This window comes from Salmo salar, chromosome 06 (assembly GCF_965601325.2).
Source record: "Salmo salar chromosome 06, fSalSal1, whole genome shotgun sequence".
Classification (NCBI taxonomy): Eukaryota; Metazoa; Chordata; class Actinopteri; order Salmoniformes; family Salmonidae; genus Salmo; species Salmo salar.
This window is the reverse complement of record NC_138296.1, coordinates 68,962,743-68,981,742: the sequence shown is the minus strand read 5'-3', so window position 1 is coordinate 68,981,742 and position 19,000 is coordinate 68,962,743. Positions and strand designations below refer to the sequence as shown.

The 19,000-nt window shown below is 48.6% G+C and overlaps 1 protein-coding gene across 2 annotated transcripts in view; it reads right to left on the bottom strand.

Moving 5' to 3' along the window:
• The window catches only part of msraa (methionine sulfoxide reductase Aa), a 91,989-nt gene that overhangs the window by 38,527 nt on the left and 34,462 nt on the right, over positions 1–19,000 (bottom strand). For both annotated transcript variants that reach the window (NM_001140894.1, XM_045719462.2), the window contains exons 2-3: positions 7,372–7,440; positions 5,510–5,629 (exon numbers count right to left, since the gene is read on the bottom strand). In NM_001140894.1, the coding sequence (NP_001134366.1) occupies positions 5,510–5,629; positions 7,372–7,440 (189 nt within the window). The remainder of the gene's footprint in view (positions 1–5,509; positions 5,630–7,371; positions 7,441–19,000) is intronic.

Here is a 19,000-nt window from a genome sequence, read left to right as displayed (position 1 = left end):
AATGTTGAATTTCCTTCTCTCTGGACAGCACACACACTTAGACAGTATCATGTAGCGAGGTCCGTCTGTCTATCACATAATGGCCGTACACACATTCCTTAACTGTTGGATCATTAAAAACGCAAACACACACGGATGCACACACACGTGCACGCACACAAACACGCATACAGGTAGGCGCGCACACACACACACAGACACACACACACACACACACACACACACACACACACACACACACACACACACACACACACACACACACACACACACACACACACACACACACACACACACACACACACACACGTACTGCTAGAAAGCGGTCATTTGTCCCTGCCTCACTATAATAGGACCTAAGGGATTCCATTTGGTTTCCAGGGGCAGGCTGGGAGAAAACAACCTGTCAATATCAACACCAGATACCTCTGCTACTGAGTACAGTACAGTAGTACCTGATAGAAAGGCCCTTCATAGAGCCCCAGATACCTCTGCTACTGAGTACAGTACAGTAGTACCTGATAGAAAGGCCCTTCATAGAGCCCCAGATACCTCTGCTACTGAGTACAGTACAGTAGTACCTGATAGAAAGGCCCTTCATAGAGCCCCAGATACCTCTGCTACTGAGTACAGTACAGTACTACCTGATAGAAAGGCCCTTCATAGAGCCCCAGATACCTCTGCTACTGAGTACAGTACAGTAGTACCTGATAGAAAGGCCCTTCATAGAGACATGTACAAGTCATTCACATCAGGAGATGATCAAATCAAATGTGATTTGTCACATCATGAGGCTGGTTAGTGTGTTACAGACACAGGCTGTGGAGGGCAGTTCATGAGGGAGATCAAGACTCAATTAAACACTAAATTCTAACACTGAATTATTCAGAGCACGCGAATGTTCTACAAGCACTTGGACAATGAGTCAGGGTCACTGTTGAGTAGGGTGTGGGGTCATTGTTGAGTAGGGTGTGGGGTCATTGTTGAGTAGGGTGTGGGGACACTGCTGAGTAGGGTGTGGGGTCATTGTTGAGTAGGGTGTGGGGTCACTGTTGAGTAGGGTGTGGGGTCATTGTTGAGTAGGGTGTGGGGTCATTGTTGAGTAGGGTGTGGGGTCATTGTTGAGTAGGATGTGGGGTCATTGTTGAGTAGGGTGTGAGGTCATTGTTGAGTAGGGTGTGGGGTCATTGTTGAGTAGGGTGTGAGGTCATTGTTGAGTAGGGTGTGGGGTCATTGTTGAGCAGGGTGTGGGGTCATTGTTGAGTAGGGTGTGGGGTCACTGTTGAGTTGGGTGTGGGGTCATTGTTGAGTAGGGTGTGGGGTCACTGTTGAGTAGAGTGTGGGGTCATTGTTGAGTAGGGTGTGGGGTCACTGTTGAGTTGGGTGTGGGGTCATTGTTGAGTAGGGTGTGGGGTCACTGTTGAGTAGGGTGTGGGGTCATTGTTGAGTAGAGTGTGGGGTCATTGTTGAGTAGGGTGTGGGGTCATTGTTGAGTAGGATGTGGGGTCATTGTTGAGTAGGGTGTGAGGTCATTGTTGAGTAGGGTGTGGGGTCATTGTTGAGTAGGGTGTGAGGTCATTGTTGAGTAGGGTGTGGGGTCATTGTTGAGCAGGGTGTGGGGTCATTGTTGAGTAGGGTGTGGGGTCACTGTTGAGTTGGGTGTGGGGTCATTGTTGAGTAGAGTGTGGGGTCACTGTTGAGTTGGGTGTGGGGTCATTGTTGAGTAGAGTGTGGGGTCATTGTTGAGTAGAGTGTGGGGTCATTGTTGAGTAGGGTGTGGGGTCACTGTTGAGTTGGGTGTGGGGGCACTGTTGAGTAGGGTGTGGGGTCATTGTTGAGTAGAGTGTGGGGTCATTGTTGAGTAGAGTGTGGGGTCATTGTTGAGTGGGGTGTGGGGTCACTGTTGAGTTGGGTGTGGGGTCATTGTTGAGTAGGGTGTGGGGTCATTGTTGAGTAGGGTGTGGGGTCACTGTTGAGTAGGGTGTGGGGTCATTGTTGAGTAGGGTGTGGGGTCATTGTTGAGTAGGGTGTGGGGTCATTGTTGAGTGGGGTGTGGGGGCACTGTTGAGTGGGGTGTGGGGTCATTGTTGAGTAGGGTGTGGGGTCATTGTTGAGTAGGGTGTGGGGTCATTGTTGAGTGGGGTGTGGGTAGCGTGTGGGGTCACTGTTGAGTAGGGTGTGGGGTCACTGTTGAGTGGGGTGTGGGGTCATTGTTGAGTAGGGTGTGGGGTCATTGTTGAGTGGGGTGTGGGGGCACTGTTGAGTAGGGTGTGGGGTCATTGTTGAGTAGGGTGTGGGGTCATTGTTGAGTAGGGTGTGGGGTCATTGTTGAGTAGGGTGTGGGGTCATTGTTGAGTGGGGTGTGGGGTCACTGTTGAGTAGGGTGTGGGGTCATTGTTGAGTGGGGTGTGGGGGCACTGTTGAGTAGGGTGTGGGGTCATTGTTGAGTAGGGTGTGGGGTCATTGTTGAGTAGGGTGTGGGGTCATTGTTGAGTGGGGTGTGGGGGCACTGTTGAGTGGGGTGTGGGGTCATTGTTGAGTAGGGTGTGGGGTCATTGTTGAGTAGGGTGTGGGGGTCACTGTTGAGTAGGGTGTGGGGTCACTGTTGAGTAGGGTGTGGGGGGTCATTGTTGAGTAGGGTGTGTGGTCACTGTTGAGTAGGGTGTGGGGTCATTGTTGAGTAGGGTGTGGGTGCACTGTTGAGGAGGGTGTGGGGGTCACTGTTGAGTAGGGTGTGGGGTCATTGTTGAGTAGGATGTGGGGTCATTGTTGAGTAGGGTGTGAGGTCATTGTTGAGTAGGGTGTGGGGTCATTGTTGAGTAGGGTGTGAGGTCATTGTTGAGTAGGGTGTGGGGTCATTGTTGAGCAGGGTGTGGGGTCATTGTTGAGTAGGGTGTGGGGTCACTGTTGAGTTGGGTGTGGGGTCATTGTTGAGTAGAGTGTGGGGTCACTGTTGAGTTGGGTGTGGGGTCATTGTTGAGTAGAGTGTGGGGTCATTGTTGAGTAGAGTGTGGGGTCATTGTTGAGTAGGGTGTGGGGTCACTGTTGAGTTGGGTGTGGGGGCACTGTTGAGTAGGGTGTGGGGTCATTGTTGAGTAGAGTGTGGGGTCATTGTTGAGTAGAGTGTGGGGTCATTGTTGAGTGGGGTGTGGGGTCACTGTTGAGTTGGGTGTGGGGTCATTGTTGAGTAGGGTGTGGGGTCATTGTTGAGTAGGGTGTGGGGTCACTGTTGAGTAGGGTGTGGGGTCATTGTTGAGTAGGGTGTGGGGTCATTGTTGAGTAGGGTGTGGGGTCATTGTTGAGTGGGGTGTGGGGGCACTGTTGAGTGGGGTGTGGGGTCATTGTTGAGTAGGGTGTGGGGTCATTGTTGAGTAGGGTGTGGGGTCATTGTTGAGTGGGGTGTGGGTAGCGTGTGGGGTCACTGTTGAGTAGGGTGTGGGGTCACTGTTGAGTGGGGTGTGGGGTCATTGTTGAGTAGGGTGTGGGGTCATTGTTGAGTGGGGTGTGGGGGCACTGTTGAGTAGGGTGTGGGGTCATTGTTGAGTAGGGTGTGGGGTCATTGTTGAGTAGGGTGTGGGGTCATTGTTGAGTAGGGTGTGGGGTCATTGTTGAGTGGGGTGTGGGGTCACTGTTGAGTAGGGTGTGGGGTCATTGTTGAGTGGGGTGTGGGGGCACTGTTGAGTAGGGTGTGGGGTCATTGTTGAGTAGGGTGTGGGGTCATTGTTGAGTAGGGTGTGGGGTCATTGTTGAGTGGGGTGTGGGGGCACTGTTGAGTGGGGTGTGGGGTCATTGTTGAGTAGGGTGTGGGGTCATTGTTGAGTAGGGTGTGGGGGTCACTGTTGAGTAGGGTGTGGGGTCACTGTTGAGTAGGGTGTGGGGGGTCATTGTTGAGTAGGGTGTGTGGTCACTGTTGAGTAGGGTGTGGGGTCATTGTTGAGTAGGGTGTGGGTGCACTGTTGAGGAGGGTGTGGGGGTCACTGTTGAGTAGGGTGTGGGGTCACTGTTGAGTAGAGTGTGGGGTCATTGTTGAGTAGGGTGTGGGGTCACTGTTGAGTTGGGTGTGGGGTCATTGTTGAGTAGAGTGTGGGGTCATTGTTGAGTAGGGTGTGGGGTCACTGTTGAGTAGAGTGTGGGGTCATTGTTGAGTAGGGTGTGGGGTCACTGTTGAGTTGGGTGTGGGGTCATTGTTGAGTAGGGTGTGGGGTCACTGTTGAGTTGGGTGTGGGGTCATTGTTGAGTAGAGTGTGGGGTCACTGTTGAGTTGGGTGTGGGGTCATTGTTGAGTAGAGTGTGGGGTCATTGTTGAGTAGAGTGTGGGGTCATTGTTGAGTAGGGTGTGGGGTCACTGTTGAGTTGGGTGTGGGGGCACTGTTGAGTAGGGTGTGGGGTCATTGTTGAGTAGAGTGTGGGGTCATTGTTGAGTAGAGTGTGGGGTCATTGTTGAGTGGGGTGTGGGGTCACTGTTGAGTTGGGTGTGGGGTCATTGTTGAGTAGGGTGTGGGGTCATTGTTGAGTAGGGTGTGGGGTCACTGTTGAGTAGGGTGTGGGGTCATTGTTGAGTAGGGTGTGGGGTCATTGTTGAGTAGGGTGTGGGGTCATTGTTGAGTGGGGTGTGGGGGCACTGTTGAGTGGGGTGTGGGGTCATTGTTGAGTAGGGTGTGGGGTCATTGTTGAGTAGGGTGTGGGGTCATTGTTGAGTGGGGTGTGGGTAGCGTGTGGGGTCACTGTTGAGTAGGGTGTGGGGTCACTGTTGAGTGGGGTGTGGGGTCATTGTTGAGTAGGGTGTGGGGTCATTGTTGAGTGGGGTGTGGGGGCACTGTTGAGTAGGGTGTGGGGTCATTGTTGAGTAGGGTGTGGGGTCATTGTTGAGTAGGGTGTGGGGTCATTGTTGAGTAGGGTGTGGGGTCATTGTTGAGTGGGGTGTGGGGTCACTGTTGAGTAGGGTGTGGGGTCATTGTTGAGTGGGGTGTGGGGGCACTGTTGAGTAGGGTGTGGGGTCATTGTTGAGTAGGGTGTGGGGGTCACTGTTGAGTAGGGTGTGGGGTCATTGTTGAGTAGGGTGTGGGGTCATTGTTGAGTAGGGTGTGGGGTCATTGTTGAGTGGGGTGTGGGGTCATTGTTGAGTAGGGTGTGGGGTCATTGTTGAGTGGGGTGTGGGGGCACTGTTGAGTGGGGTGTGGGGTCATTGTTGAGTAGGGTGTGGGGTCATTGTTGAGTAGGGTGTGGGGGTCACTGTTGAGTAGGGTGTGGGGTCACTGTTGAGTAGGGTGTGGGGGGTCATTGTTGAGTAGGGTGTGTGGTCACTGTTGAGTAGGGTGTGGGGTCATTGTTGAGTAGGGTGTGGGTGCACTGTTGAGGAGGGTGTGGGGGTCACTGTTGAGTGGGGTGTGGGGTCACTGTTGAGTAGGGTGTGGGGTCACTGTTGAGTGGGGTGTGGGGTCACTGTTGAGTGGGGTGTGGGGTCACTGTTGAGTGGGGTGTGGGGTTACTGTTGAGTGTTGAGTGTTACCTGTGCAGGTCTCTTCGTAGGTGGGGTTGGGGGTGAGGCCTCCAGCATAGCCCACCTGGGTGGAGTAGACTCCCTTCTGCTTCCAGAACTTTCTCTCTGCGCCCCAGAAACAGCCCATCCCTTTAAGACAACACATCTCAGTCAGAAACAGACCATCCCTTTAAGACAACACATCTCAGTCAGAAACAGCCCATCCCTTTAAGACAACACATCTCAGTCAGAAACAGACCATCCCTTTAAGATAACACATCTCAGTCAGAAACAGACCATCCCTTTAAAGGTCCAATGCAGCCGTTTTTATCTCAATATCAAATAATTTCTGGGTAAATATAAAATACCTTACTGTGATTGTTTTCAATTAATGAATGGCCGAAAAATAAACTTTTGCTAGGACTTTTGCTAGGACTGTCTGGGAGTGGTCTGAGCGGCGAGGGGAAAACTGAAAACACAACACACCCCAGTCAGAAACATCCCATCCCTTTAACACAACACACCCCAGTCAGAAACATCCCATCCCTTTAAGACAACACACCAGTCAGAAACGGACGGACAGGCATAGATGGATGGATGGATAGTTAGATAAATGCAATAAATAGATGAGTGGATGAAGGGAATAAAATCCTGAACCAGTGGCAATTTCAGACCTAGTATTAGGCGTATGTTGAGTACAAATGTATTATATCATACCCTGGCTGACTGGGCTCTCATGCACCTTGTTTATTGGCCGATGTTGCTCTGGTTTCAATACCTCTCTTAGGTGTGAAATGAATACAACAGCCCACACACACTGATACAAGCCATTAAAACCCTCCCACGACACTGAGGTGTATAGTCTGTCAGCAGGGAACACATCCAGTCACCTCCATAAAGGTCTGGACCCATGTCCCAGCTTTGGATTTAGTGTCTAATCAAACCATAGTGTTCCTTGGTTATCAGATGTACCGTGGGCCTGTAAAAACAACCCACATAAAACTAATACCCACTGTAAACATTTAGCACCAAGTAATACTCCCCCACCAAATAAAACAGTAAAAATATATTCGGGTACAGTTTAAAAACGGTTATCCACAGTCATTCATTCCCCCGATTGGGTGGAGTGATTTATCTGAGAAACCAAATGATTGGTAGAGCTGGGTTTTCTCTCCATGCAGTACTGAAGAGCTGAGTGGGGCTCAGGCAGTTTGCCTCGATGTGTGTGTGAGAGGTTTTTTGTGTGTGTGAGGTGATTGGGACTGAAGAGGCTCCTACACGGCTCCTACACACACACGCACACACACACACACGCGCGCTCACGTACACACACCTTTGTGTTTGGGAGCGAATGTTAGAGTATTAACACAAGGTAGTTCTGAACGTAGCCAATCACTGGCACAGCGGTAACAGGGGGGGGGTAGAAGACAGGCTTTTGTAGAGTCAAGGGTAACTGGCAACTTTTAAGGTGATCCACGGGAGGCTTTGTGATTTGAAATGCTCTGCGGGTCACAAGTGCATGTAAGGCTGCTTTAAAACATGCTTATTTGTACACAGGCCCGGGAGATAAAGAGGCTGATTTCTCTGCTGTCTGTCCTGATGGATTACGCAGTTTGACTCCCCGAATGGAGAAAAGAGGAGCTGAACTAATGCATTTTATTAAAGAGATCCTTATCACCCCTTGCAATTAATCTCTACACCCCCTCCTCCTCCTCTATCCTCTCTCTCTCTCCTTTCATTTTGTTTTGAATGTATTTTTCTGAACCTAACTGAGTAGCAGGGGAGGGGGGACTAATTATACTACACTGTCTGGATGCCATCCTCCCCTGTTTCCCCTCTCCTCTCCCCCAGCCCCCAACTTCCTCCTCCCTCTCCTCATATGGATCACCTACCAAACGTAGCCATCTGCAGTCCCTCGGGGAATGGTGGTACGGTCCTGTTGCCGTTGACGTCGTGCTTGGCTGTAGGACACACAGGGAACAATGGAGAGGGTCTCTGTTAGTCAAACACGCAGACAGTCCATCACACACCACACACACACACACACACACACACACACACACACACACACACACACACACACACACACACACACACACACACACACACACACACACACACACACGCACGCACGCACACACACACACACACACACACACTACCATCCACCTACAGTCTCCACACCACTGATGCAATACACACAATGACTGTCCATTGTGAGAGACTTTGGTGTATCTGGTGTGTAAGGACTGCAGAGGCATTACAGTAGCTAGCGTTGCCATCGCAAACAATGAAAGAAAGTGAACATTCACCTGGGGGTTTTTGCAACATGCACACATACACTGACCCATTTAAACATTCCCATTCATCTCATGCATGATTTTATAGCAGCTGCAATCTCTCCAATCAACTGACAAAGCCAGAGGTGGAAGAAGCCCATTGGGGCCTCGGAGCCACCTGGCTGTGCTAATGTGCGTTAGCGTCTGTGTGTGTGTGTGTGTGTGTGTGTGTGTGCGCGTGCGTGCGTGCGTGCGTGCGTGTCTGTACTGCAGATGTCCTGATGTTGTGGAGGGCAGTGTGTGGATTAGGATAAATGTGGGGGAGTGAGCCCAACATCTGGAGCTAGCCAAGCCCTTCCTGCGCTGTGTCCTCACGCATGGGTGCGTTGCCATGGCAGCTAGGCGTGCCGATACAGCCAGCTGGAGACCGAGCGCCAGGCAATCTACTGCAGCACCATATACACACGCCCATCATAGACTCCCCAACTGTCTGTCTGTCTGTCTGTCTGTCTGTCTGTCTGTCTGTCTGTCTGTCTGTCTGTCTGTCTGTCTGTCTGTCTGTCTGTCTGTCTGTCTGTCTGTCTGTCTGTCTGTCTCTCTGTCTGTCAGTCAGTCAGTCAGTCTGTCTGTCTCTCTGTCTGTCATTATGTCAGTCTCTCTGTCTGTCAGTCTGTCTCTCTGTCTGTCAGTCTCTCTGTCTGTCTGTCTTTCAGTCTCTCTGTCTGTCAGTCTCTCTGTCTGTCAGTCTCTCTGTCTGTCAGTCTGTTTGTCTCTCTGTCTGTCAGTCTCTCTGTCTCTCTGTCTGTCAGTCTCTCTGTCTGTCAGTCTGTTTGTCTCTCTGTCTGTCAGTCTCTCTGTCTGTCAGTCTGTTTGTCTCTCTATCTGTCAGTCTCTCTGTCTCTCTGTCAGTCACTCTGTCAGTCAGTCTCTCTGTCAGTCACTCTCTGTCTCTCTGGCACTCTGTCTCTCAGTCAGTCTCTGTCTCTCTGTCACTCTGTCTCTGTCAGTCAGTCTCTCTGTCAGTTAGTCTCTGTCAGTCACTCTCTGTCAGTAGTCTCTCTGTCACTCTGTATTTCTGTCAGTCAGTATTTCTGTCAGTCAGTCTCTCTGTCAGTCAGTCTCTCTGTCAGTCACTCTCTGTCTCTCTGGCACTCTGTCTCTGTCAGTCAGTCTCTCTGTCACTCTGTCTCTGTCAGTCAGTCTCTCTGTCAGTTAGTCTCTCTGTCAGTCAGTCCATCAATCCTTTATCAGTCACAGTCATAATGTTGCGTACACCAATCTACACCAAGACCTACATAGAAGAGATTAGGGACTAGGGAAAAGAGCTAGAGGTTGTTAGACCAGGATAGGCCATCTCTACTTGAAAGGACAAAGCTGGTACATGTATATATGCTCCTGTCCTCTGCACTATGTGGCTCCATGATAATATCATCCGCATGGCCGCTCTAACTCCCCGCTGCAGAGGCAGGGGACATTTCATGACCTCAAACACATACTTTCCTTTTCTTCTCCTGTGATGTGAAACATGTTGTGATGTGAAACATGCTGTGATGTGAAACATGTTGTGATGTGAAACATGCCGTGATGTGAAACATGTTGTGATGTGAAACATGTTGTGATGTGAAACATGCCGTGATGTGAAACATGCCGTGATGTGAAACATGTTGTGATGTGAAACATGCCGTGATGTGAAACATGTTGTGATGTGAAACATGTTGTGATGTGAAACATGCCGTGATGTGAAACATGCTGTGATGTGAAACATGTTGTGATGTGAAACATGCCGTGATGTGAAACATGTTGTGATGTGAAACATGTTGTGATGTGAAACATGCCGTGATGTGAAACATGCCGTGATGTGAAACATGTTGTGATGTGAAACATGCTGTGATCTGAAACATGTTGTGATGTGAAACATGTTGTGATGTGAAACATGTTGTGATGTGAAACGTGAAACATGTTATGATGTGAAACATGTTGTGATGTGAAACATGCTGTGATCTGAAACATGTTGTGATGTGAAACATGCTGTGATCTGAAACATGTTGTGATGTGAAACATGTTGTGATGTGAAACATGCTGTGATGTGAAACATGCTGTGATGTGAAACATGTTGTGATGTGAAACATGTTGTGATGTGAAACGTGAAACATGTTATGATGTGAAACATGTTGTGATGTGAAACGTGCTGTGATCTGAAACATGTTGTGATGTGAAACATGTTGTGATGTGAAACATGTTGTGATGTGAAACATGTTGTGATGTGAAACGTGCTGTGATGTGAAACATGTTGTGATGTGAAACATGTTGTGATGTGAAACATGTTGTGATGTGGGCTGTGGCGCTCGGCTGTGAGTTTAAAGAAACCCCGGGCTTCCATAAATACACACACAACCTATGTCTGTGACTATACAGTCGATTTAGAGGATTTCCAGAACCGGTCACATTTGTATTCATACAAAAAGATGGCAAGGTTAGTTAGACGGAAAAGACGTTCAACCCTCCGTCTGTGTTTGTGTAAAAACTCTGTCGTGTTGGCCTGAGTGGCAGAAGACCCACTGAGAGGCTCTGACTCCTGGCCAGCTTCAATAAACCCCCTCCACTTTGGAATGTGGAAGAGTGCTGCTACAGTGCTGTGAACAGACAGGCTAGCGTGGAGCCTAACTGGGCCTAACTCATTTAATCTGGGAGAGTGGAGTGAGGAGAATGCATTAGAACAGACATCATTAAATCACTTTTACATCCACACTGCTCACCAACCAGCCCAGAATGTCTCACAAAATACAGATTTCAGCATACAGGGACTCCCATGATACATGTAGCATAATAGTGACTTTGTCACTGTTTTACCTCAGCTTCATTTCTAGTTGTATGGACCCTGCAGCACTGCTGTGAGTGAACCATAGGTTTAACATCGTTGCATTGTGGAGTATCAGTGGTGGGCTAAAGGGTAAGCAGCCCTGGACTGACCAGAGAGAATAGCAGTGCTAGGGGGGTATTAGCCTAATCTTCAATGCATCCATGGCATTCTGCTGTGGCCATACCATAGGGCCAATACCCTCCCATATGCAGAGAGGGTAAAAAGAACATCCACCCACAGACAGCCTTTTGACTTTCCCTGCCACTATAGCGCCACACACTAATGCTCACCACGCAGCCCCAGTCCCTATACCCCAGCCCCAGTCCCTATACCCCAGCCCCAGTCCCTATACCACACTCCCAGTCCCTATACCCTAGTCCCTATACCCCAGCCCCTATACCCCAGCCCCTATACCCCAGCCCCAGTCCCTATACCCCAGCCCCAGTTCCTATACCCCAGCCCCAGTCCCTATACCCCAGCCCCAGTCCCTATACCACACTCCCAGTCCCTATACCCTAGTCCCTATACCCCAGCCCCTATACCCCAGCCCCAGTCCCTATACCCCAGCCCCAGTTCCTATACCCCAGCCCCAGTCCCTATACCCCAGCCCCAGTCCCTATACCACACTCCCAGTCCCTATACCCTAGTCCCTATACCCCAGCCCCTATACCCCAGCCCCTATACCCCAGCCCCAGTCCCTATACCCCAGCCCCAGTTCCTATACCCCAGCCCCAGTCCCTATACCACACTCCCAGTCCCTATACCCCAGTCCCTATACCCCAGCCCCAGTCCCTATACCCCAGCCCCAGTCCCTATACCACACTCCCAGTCCCTATACCCTAGTCCCTATACCCCAGCCCCTATACCCCAGCCCCAGTCCCTATACCCCAGCCCCAGTTCCTATACCCCAGCCCCAGTCCCTATACCACACTCCCAGTCCCTATACCCCAGTCCCTATACCCCAGCCCCTATACCCCAGCCCCTATACCCCAGCCCCAGTCCCTATACCCCAGCCTCAGTCCCTATACCCCAGCCCCTATACCCCAGCCCCTATACCCCAGCCCCTATACCCCAGCCCGTATACCCCAGCCCCTATACCCCAGCCCCAATCCCTATAACCTTACCCCAGTCCCTATACCCCAGCCCCAGTCCCTATACTCCAGCCCCTATACCCCAACCCCAGTCCCTATACCCCAGCCCCTTTACTAGAGGTCGACCGATTAATCGGAATGGCTGATTAATTAGGGCCGATTTCAAGTTTTCATAACAATCGGAAATCGGTATTTTTGGTCGCCGATTTGGCATTTTTTTTTTTTTACCTTTATTTTACTAGGCAAGTCAGTTAAGAACACATTCTTATTTTCAATGACAGACTAGGAACGGTGGGTTAACTGCCTTGTTCAGGGGCAGAACGACAGATTTTTACCTTGTCAGCTCGGGGATTTAATCTTGCAACCTTACGGTTAACTAGTCCAACGCTCTAACCACCTGCTTTACATTGCACTCCACGAGGAGCCTGCCTGTTACGCGAATGCAGTAAGAAGCCAAGGTAAGTTGCTAGCTAGCATTCGGCACATGTGACAAATACAATTTGATTTGATTTGATACCCCAGCCCCTATACCCCAGCCCCAGTCCCTATACCCCAGCCCCAGTCCCTATACCCAAGTCCCTATACCCCAGCCCCAGTCCCTATACCCCAGCCCCTATACCCCAGCCCCAATCCCTATACCCCAGACCCAGTCCCTATACCTCAGCCCCTATACCCCAGCCCCTATACCCCTATACCCCAGTCCCTATACCCCAGCACCAGTCCCTATACCCCAGACCCAGTCCCTATACCCCAGCCCATATACCCCAGCCCCAGTCCCTATACCCCAGCCCCAGTCCCTATACCCCAGCCCCAGTCCCTATACCCCAGACCCAGTCCCTATACCCCAGCCCCAATCCCTATACCCCAGACCCAGTCCCTATACCCCAGCCCCAGACCCAATACCCCAGCCCCAGACCCTATACCACAGCCCCTATACCCCAACCCCAGCCATAGCCCCAATACCCCAGCTCCAGCCCCAGCCCTAGCCTCAATCCCATGCAGCCCCATACACAAGCGCCAGCCCTAGTCTCAGCCCCAGCTCTAGCCCTAGTCCCAGCTCTAGCCCTAGTCCCAGCCCTAGTCCCAGCTCTAGCCCTAGTCACAGCTCTAGCCCTAGTCCCAGCCGCAGCTCTAGCCCTAGTCCCAGCGACTAGCGGTTCTGGGGGGGGGGGGGGGCAGTGCCCCTGTGACAACAATTTTGGACCCCCTTGTGGCCCCCCTAAATATGGAGTATGAAATAATTTTTACATAACTAATTTTTGCTATCGTTCTTTTTTTACATCCGTTATTAGACAGTGGCAACGCGGAACACTAATTTAACCCACACATTTTCTAGAGGGATGACTTTAAGCGGAACACAACAGTATCATACCACATGCAAAACGATATGACAACAGTAACGTCTAATGTAACTGGCCCTAGCTTGGCCCCCCCCAGTTGAAATGGTCTAGAACCGCCACTGGTCCCAGCCCCAGCTCCTCCAGTCTCATTATCTTAGTGTGGTGGCAGTAATCACAGCCATTTGGGAACAACAGAACAGAAGCATGTTCATTAACGCCCCCCGCTGTAAAATAAACAATCTAAATGTAAATGTCAGCATGGAAAGACAATGAGTCCAGACAGAATATTAATGACTCGCCTCTACCGCACTTTGCTGTGCTACGCTCTGCTCAGTGTGTGTGTGTGTGTGTGTGTGTGTGTGTGTGTGTGTGTGTGTGTGTGTGTGTGTGTGTGTGTGGAGAGCCTCCCTGACTCCCCCAACCCCCCTAGCCTCCACCAGCGGCCCCCTTTATCCCCCACCATGTACCAAACTGCTCCCTGTCACCCTGCCCCCCAGGACACATGTCCCCCTCCATCCCTGCTACACATGAAGCCACTGTGAAGGGCAGTCGCCATCACGGGCACACATTGTTCACACACACACTCACCCACAAACACACTCTGAAATTGAAGAGATAGGTTTCGAAAAATACAACTAATACTACGCTATTTATTTGACAGGAAGATTGTAAAGAAATACATCTACATTGTTGGCCCTTTCTCTTAACGATTCACAGAAAGAAAGCTGCTCCATAAATGAAGAATAGGAAAGGAATATAAGAGGGCTCACTGAGTGTATTTCTTTTAGCCTCACAAAAGTGCTCAGGCTAATGCGTTTTGACTCGCACAGGGCCTTCAGCCGAGCGTGATAAACTAAAGCCTGTCTTTAGCACTCAAAATGGCAGGGGACACACAGATAGGGGGAAAAAATAGCGTTTTATAAAAGAAAAGGAGAAAAAAATACCACAGACAAAATGTTTTTGAGCACTTTCATTAATATTCACGTTTATCTTTCCCTTGACAGACAACACAAAAAGAATTTTTTACATACAGTCATTCTTTTATGCCACGTCTTTGATAGGACATCGCTTCCTTTCCTTCCTCTATCTCTTTAGGAATTACAGTAAGATTGCTTGTTGATTAATTGAATTTACATTTTCTGTATTAGAGCGCTTCAGCCTCCACCACACAGATGACACTTATTGGATTGTGAAAGAATTGTTTAACCTTGCATTAAAATTCACATCACCAGCGAGTTACTTTGCAAAAACATCACAAGGACACACTACTACACACATACATACATGCAAGGACGGACGAGGAGGAGAGAATGAAGACTGAGGATTGAATATAACAAAGAACGTGTTTTTGAAGTAACCTTACGAGAGAAGGTATCTTTTGAATATTATCATACCACATCATATTATCATTTTCATGAGTATGTCTCTCTCTTTAAACGTGGGAATGTAACTACCACCACAGAAGAAGAAGGGAGGAGCAGTAAAATCAAAGCACTTTATTCACATGAATAATTAAACAGCATGAAGTCCTACTCTAGTGTTTCTCTCTCTCTCTCTCTCTCTCTCTCTCTCTCTGTGTATTTGTCTCTCTCTCTCTCTCTCTCTCTCTCTGTATTTGTCTCTCTCTCTCTATGTGTGTGACTATGTAAATCCAGCTGCAGTGGGAGAAGAACATCAGTATGACTCTATGTGATGGAACAATTCAGACAGGGGAAGCTGAATCTGGCTTTTTTGCCCCTTCAACCCACTCTCCACTACCCTGCCTTGTAAGCGCTTCCTCTCCCCCTCCCATCTCTCTGAGGGAGGGTAGGATATGACTAACTAGCCTGGCCTGGAGCTCCTTACCCCAGCGCCCCCAAAAAACTGTCGGAATAATGAGGATAATCATGGAGCAGGCCTTATCTGGGGTGGCATTTGCACTCTCCCTTCCGCCCGCCTGCCTCCCTGCGCTATCTGTCCCCTCAACACAGTCCCTCCCCTAGTTAGTGCTGCTCTACTTCCAGCCACTCAGACCGGCCAGCCCAACTGTATCTGGGCAGGGCTGCTCATGTGGCAGCCTATTAGCACTGAGAATTAACCGCAAACATATGAGTCAGTTCATGTATACGGTGCGAAAGCATGTGTGAGTTATCTCTGGATGTTTATGCAGGGAGTGAGCAAGCATTGATCTAGGCTCGGTTTCCTAAAAGCATCTCAAGGCTAAGTCCATCATTAAAACCTTCACAGGAGCATTGTTAACCCTTCGAGCTGTTCCCCAAAACAATCGTTATAAGCGTTGCACTTGAAAACGCTCGTAATCGTACGCCTGCCTCTCAGACCAGATGTCCTTAGATGATTTTTTTGCCCTCTCACGTCACGTTATACATAGAATATCTTCGCTAAACACAGAATCACACGGTTTATCTGTATCTCTGTGACCGCCGGTAACTTCAGAACACAGTTGACTATGAATACAAAGTTGCCAATGTCTTTGCATTTGATACAAACAGGTTACGTATAAAAATATGTTTCAAATGAAAACCGAGATGACTGCATTAAAATATAAACAGCGGGCTATAGGCCTATTTCAATCATGTTGAAAAACATTTCATCTTCAATCAGTTGAGTTCTATTTTGGTACTTGTAGCCTACTGTCTGTAATTTGTCTCAATATATTTCATGATGTGTAGCCGTGCGCAATGATGTGCAAAATCAGTGATTTAATGCATTTTTATTGGGTAAGCACTAGAATAAGCCGTCTCAATATTTGCAGCCATAGTAGATTTGAATGGAGAAAGCTGATCTGAGAGCAAAATCGCTCCATTTCTTTCGATCCTATCAGTATGGACACACGCTCCGACGACACCCACAGCGACCATTCTCTCTGTGTGGTGTTTTGGGAAACATGTTACATCTTCGGCCGTCGTAGGAAAGACGTATCATTAAAAACACCCGTAAGCCTAAATTCCATCCCTATCAGGAAGCCAGGTCCTGGGGTATTATTGTTCATGCACACAGATAGTGTGCCGTTTAGAGAGAGTCACAATGTGTCCTCTACTGAGGAGCGATGGACTACAACAGATGTATCTATCTGTCCTGTCCAGTCCAGGGGAGTAAAGGACCTTGTGATGAAGGGCTGGGTACACATCCTCTCTGTCTAACTGATGGAGTCTGGGAGGTGGACACATCCATAACGTCATCCCTTCTCGTCCCTCTCTACCTCCCTGGTCTAAGGGTGGGTACCACTCCCCCCAGGGCTCTTTGTCTGGAGTACAGAGAGTCTACTTCAGTCACACTCATGGGCGCTAATGGCTAGCAATAGTTTACAGTTACAGTGAAGTGGGCACTAATTTAAAGATACACTCTGGGATCTTAAGCACAACAAATTCATAGCATATCGCACACATTTCTAAATTCATATAATATCATACAAATTGCAAAGGCTATAACATATCACACGAAATGGATGACGTAGGACACAAAAAAACAGGGGACCACTTTTGGCTGGTGAGCACCACTTTCAAAACTCCTGGCTGAAATGATACAGAAGTTTGAGACGTTTATTAGTTGTCCAACAAAATGCTTACTTGCAGGTTCCTCCTCGACAATGCAACAACAAGATATTGTAATGAACACGATGGGAGACAGAGAGCTGGTTACAAGTGCAGGTTGCAGCAGGTGTTTATTTGTAAAGGACCACAGGAGGAGGCAGGTAGCTGGGTCCAGGGGCAGGCAGAAGGTCAAACACAGGGGGGCCAAAACGGAAACAGTACAGGCAGGGAAATGGCTAGCAACGTCATCCAGGAGATCTGATAGGCTAAAGTACAGGCAGGGAATAGGCAACACGAGTCATTAGTGAGGCAGGCAAAAGCTATCATACACAGGGAAACACCAGCACTCCGAAAGAAGTATCACAAAACACAGTGACGGGGTGCAAAGAACTGAACTAAATAGTGTGTGATAATGACATACAGGTGTGTGAACAGGTGATCAGAATTCAGGTGATTGGGATCTGGAGAGTGAGCTGCGTTCAGGGGATCTATGTGTTTGAGGGTGTGAGCTGGAAAGTGAGCTGCGTTCAGGGGATCTATGTGTTTGAGAGTGTGAGTTGGAAGCGGACGTTACAGATATAATAAAAGATAAGAATACGAACGTAAAGTAAATGAAGAATGAACTAAGGAACTAATGACAAAGATTCTATTCATCTATGCTAAATAATGCAGTCACATACAATCAGGGGTGAAAGTAGATTTAATTTCTTACCGGTACAGGAGTGAAAAAAATGCATAGGTCTAATCATAGAATCACATGTAGAATCCCTATTAATGTAGTATCTCCATGGGCCTAGTAGCATCCCTATTAATGTAGTATCTCCATGGGCCTAGTAGGATCCCTATTAATGTAGTATCTCCATGGGCCTAGTAGGATCCCTATTAATGTAGTATCTCCATGGGCCTAGTAGGATCCCTATTAATGTAGTATCTCCATGGGCCTAGTAGGATCCCTATTAATGTAGTATCTCCATGGGCCTAGTAGGATCCCTATTAATGTAGTATCTCCATGGGCCTAGTAGGATCCCTATTAATGTAGTATCTCCATGGGCCTAGTAGGATCCCTATTAATGTAGTATCTCCATGGGCCTAGTAGGATCCCTATTAATGTAGTATCTCCATGGGCCTAGTAGGCATAGTACAGATTTGTCATATAACTTTTATCATGTATTACCTTTTAATGTGGCATAAACACAACCAGTCGTGATGTTTTCGTCTGATTGTCAATGAATCACTTCAAAGGTGCTCCTTTGCACGTTTATCCACTCACAAAATAATTCCAGCATCCTAACAGTGCACTGTGCACCCACAATTTGATGAATGGAAAGAGACATCTGTTACAAAGAAACTAAGTGTTATGACTTTTGGCGATTGCCATTAGGCCTACTACACTTGTAGCCTGACTTGATGCATCCACTGCTGTACGTGCATGTCGCGACCACTTATCTCCGCCTTGAAATGTTAGTGTTTTCGTCAAACCACAACGCAATTTGGAGGGTATACCACCTGTTTTCAAGTGAATTAGCACATTTTAATGCAGCTGATATGCGGTAATGATAAATATTGTTGTAAAGGCCTATAGTTTTCTTGTCATTTTGTGTTAATTATTGTGATAGGCTCGCGTTTTACCGGTATGCAGTAACCCCACTATGTCCGTACCGGACCGGCTTACTTTCACCCCTGCATGACAGCCAACTCTCAAGACATTGCTTATCACATTCTTCTTATCGCAGTACATCCCTCACTCAGTACACACAGAACATGAGACAAAATACCAAACGTGTCCCTGTATCTGAAGCTCTGATGACTGATAAGACTTTCCCTCAGTCAGTTGATTCTCTGTACTTCTTCTTCACACACAGAGAACTGATTGGGTTTGGAATGTGCTGCGTCAGCCTCACTGTGTTGGCTGTTAAGATGAACCCAACCCAGGACCAAACTCTAACACACAGGCTAAACTCTGCAGAGTCATCATTGATTACTGTGCAGTGACTTTGATGGAGGGAGACAATGTGGCCCAACAGCACAGAACGCTTTGAGCACAAGCCAAGAGACTCTAGTCCTCTATAATCTACAACCACCATACAGCACCAGACGTTTGGTCAATAGCCATTTGAAAAGTGCTTTGATGGGTATTATGATCTCGAGGCTTAACTTGTGGCAGTTTAACTCTGCGGCTTAAGAAAAGGCAGGACAGAAATCATTCCATCAAGACGGAGGAAGAAAATAAGCCATGAGAGGACATGGCAGAGGCTTAAGCAGAGCAACTTCAAAGATGACTCCGTGGAAGCAGGAAGCAGGAGATCAGAACAGGAAGGAAGGGCTGCAACACAGCCCACAGTGGCGCTTTGCCTCTAGTTCATTCAAAGGCTCTCTCTGGCAGAGATGCCATGCTAATGGCGATTGGGAGAGTGTGTGTGG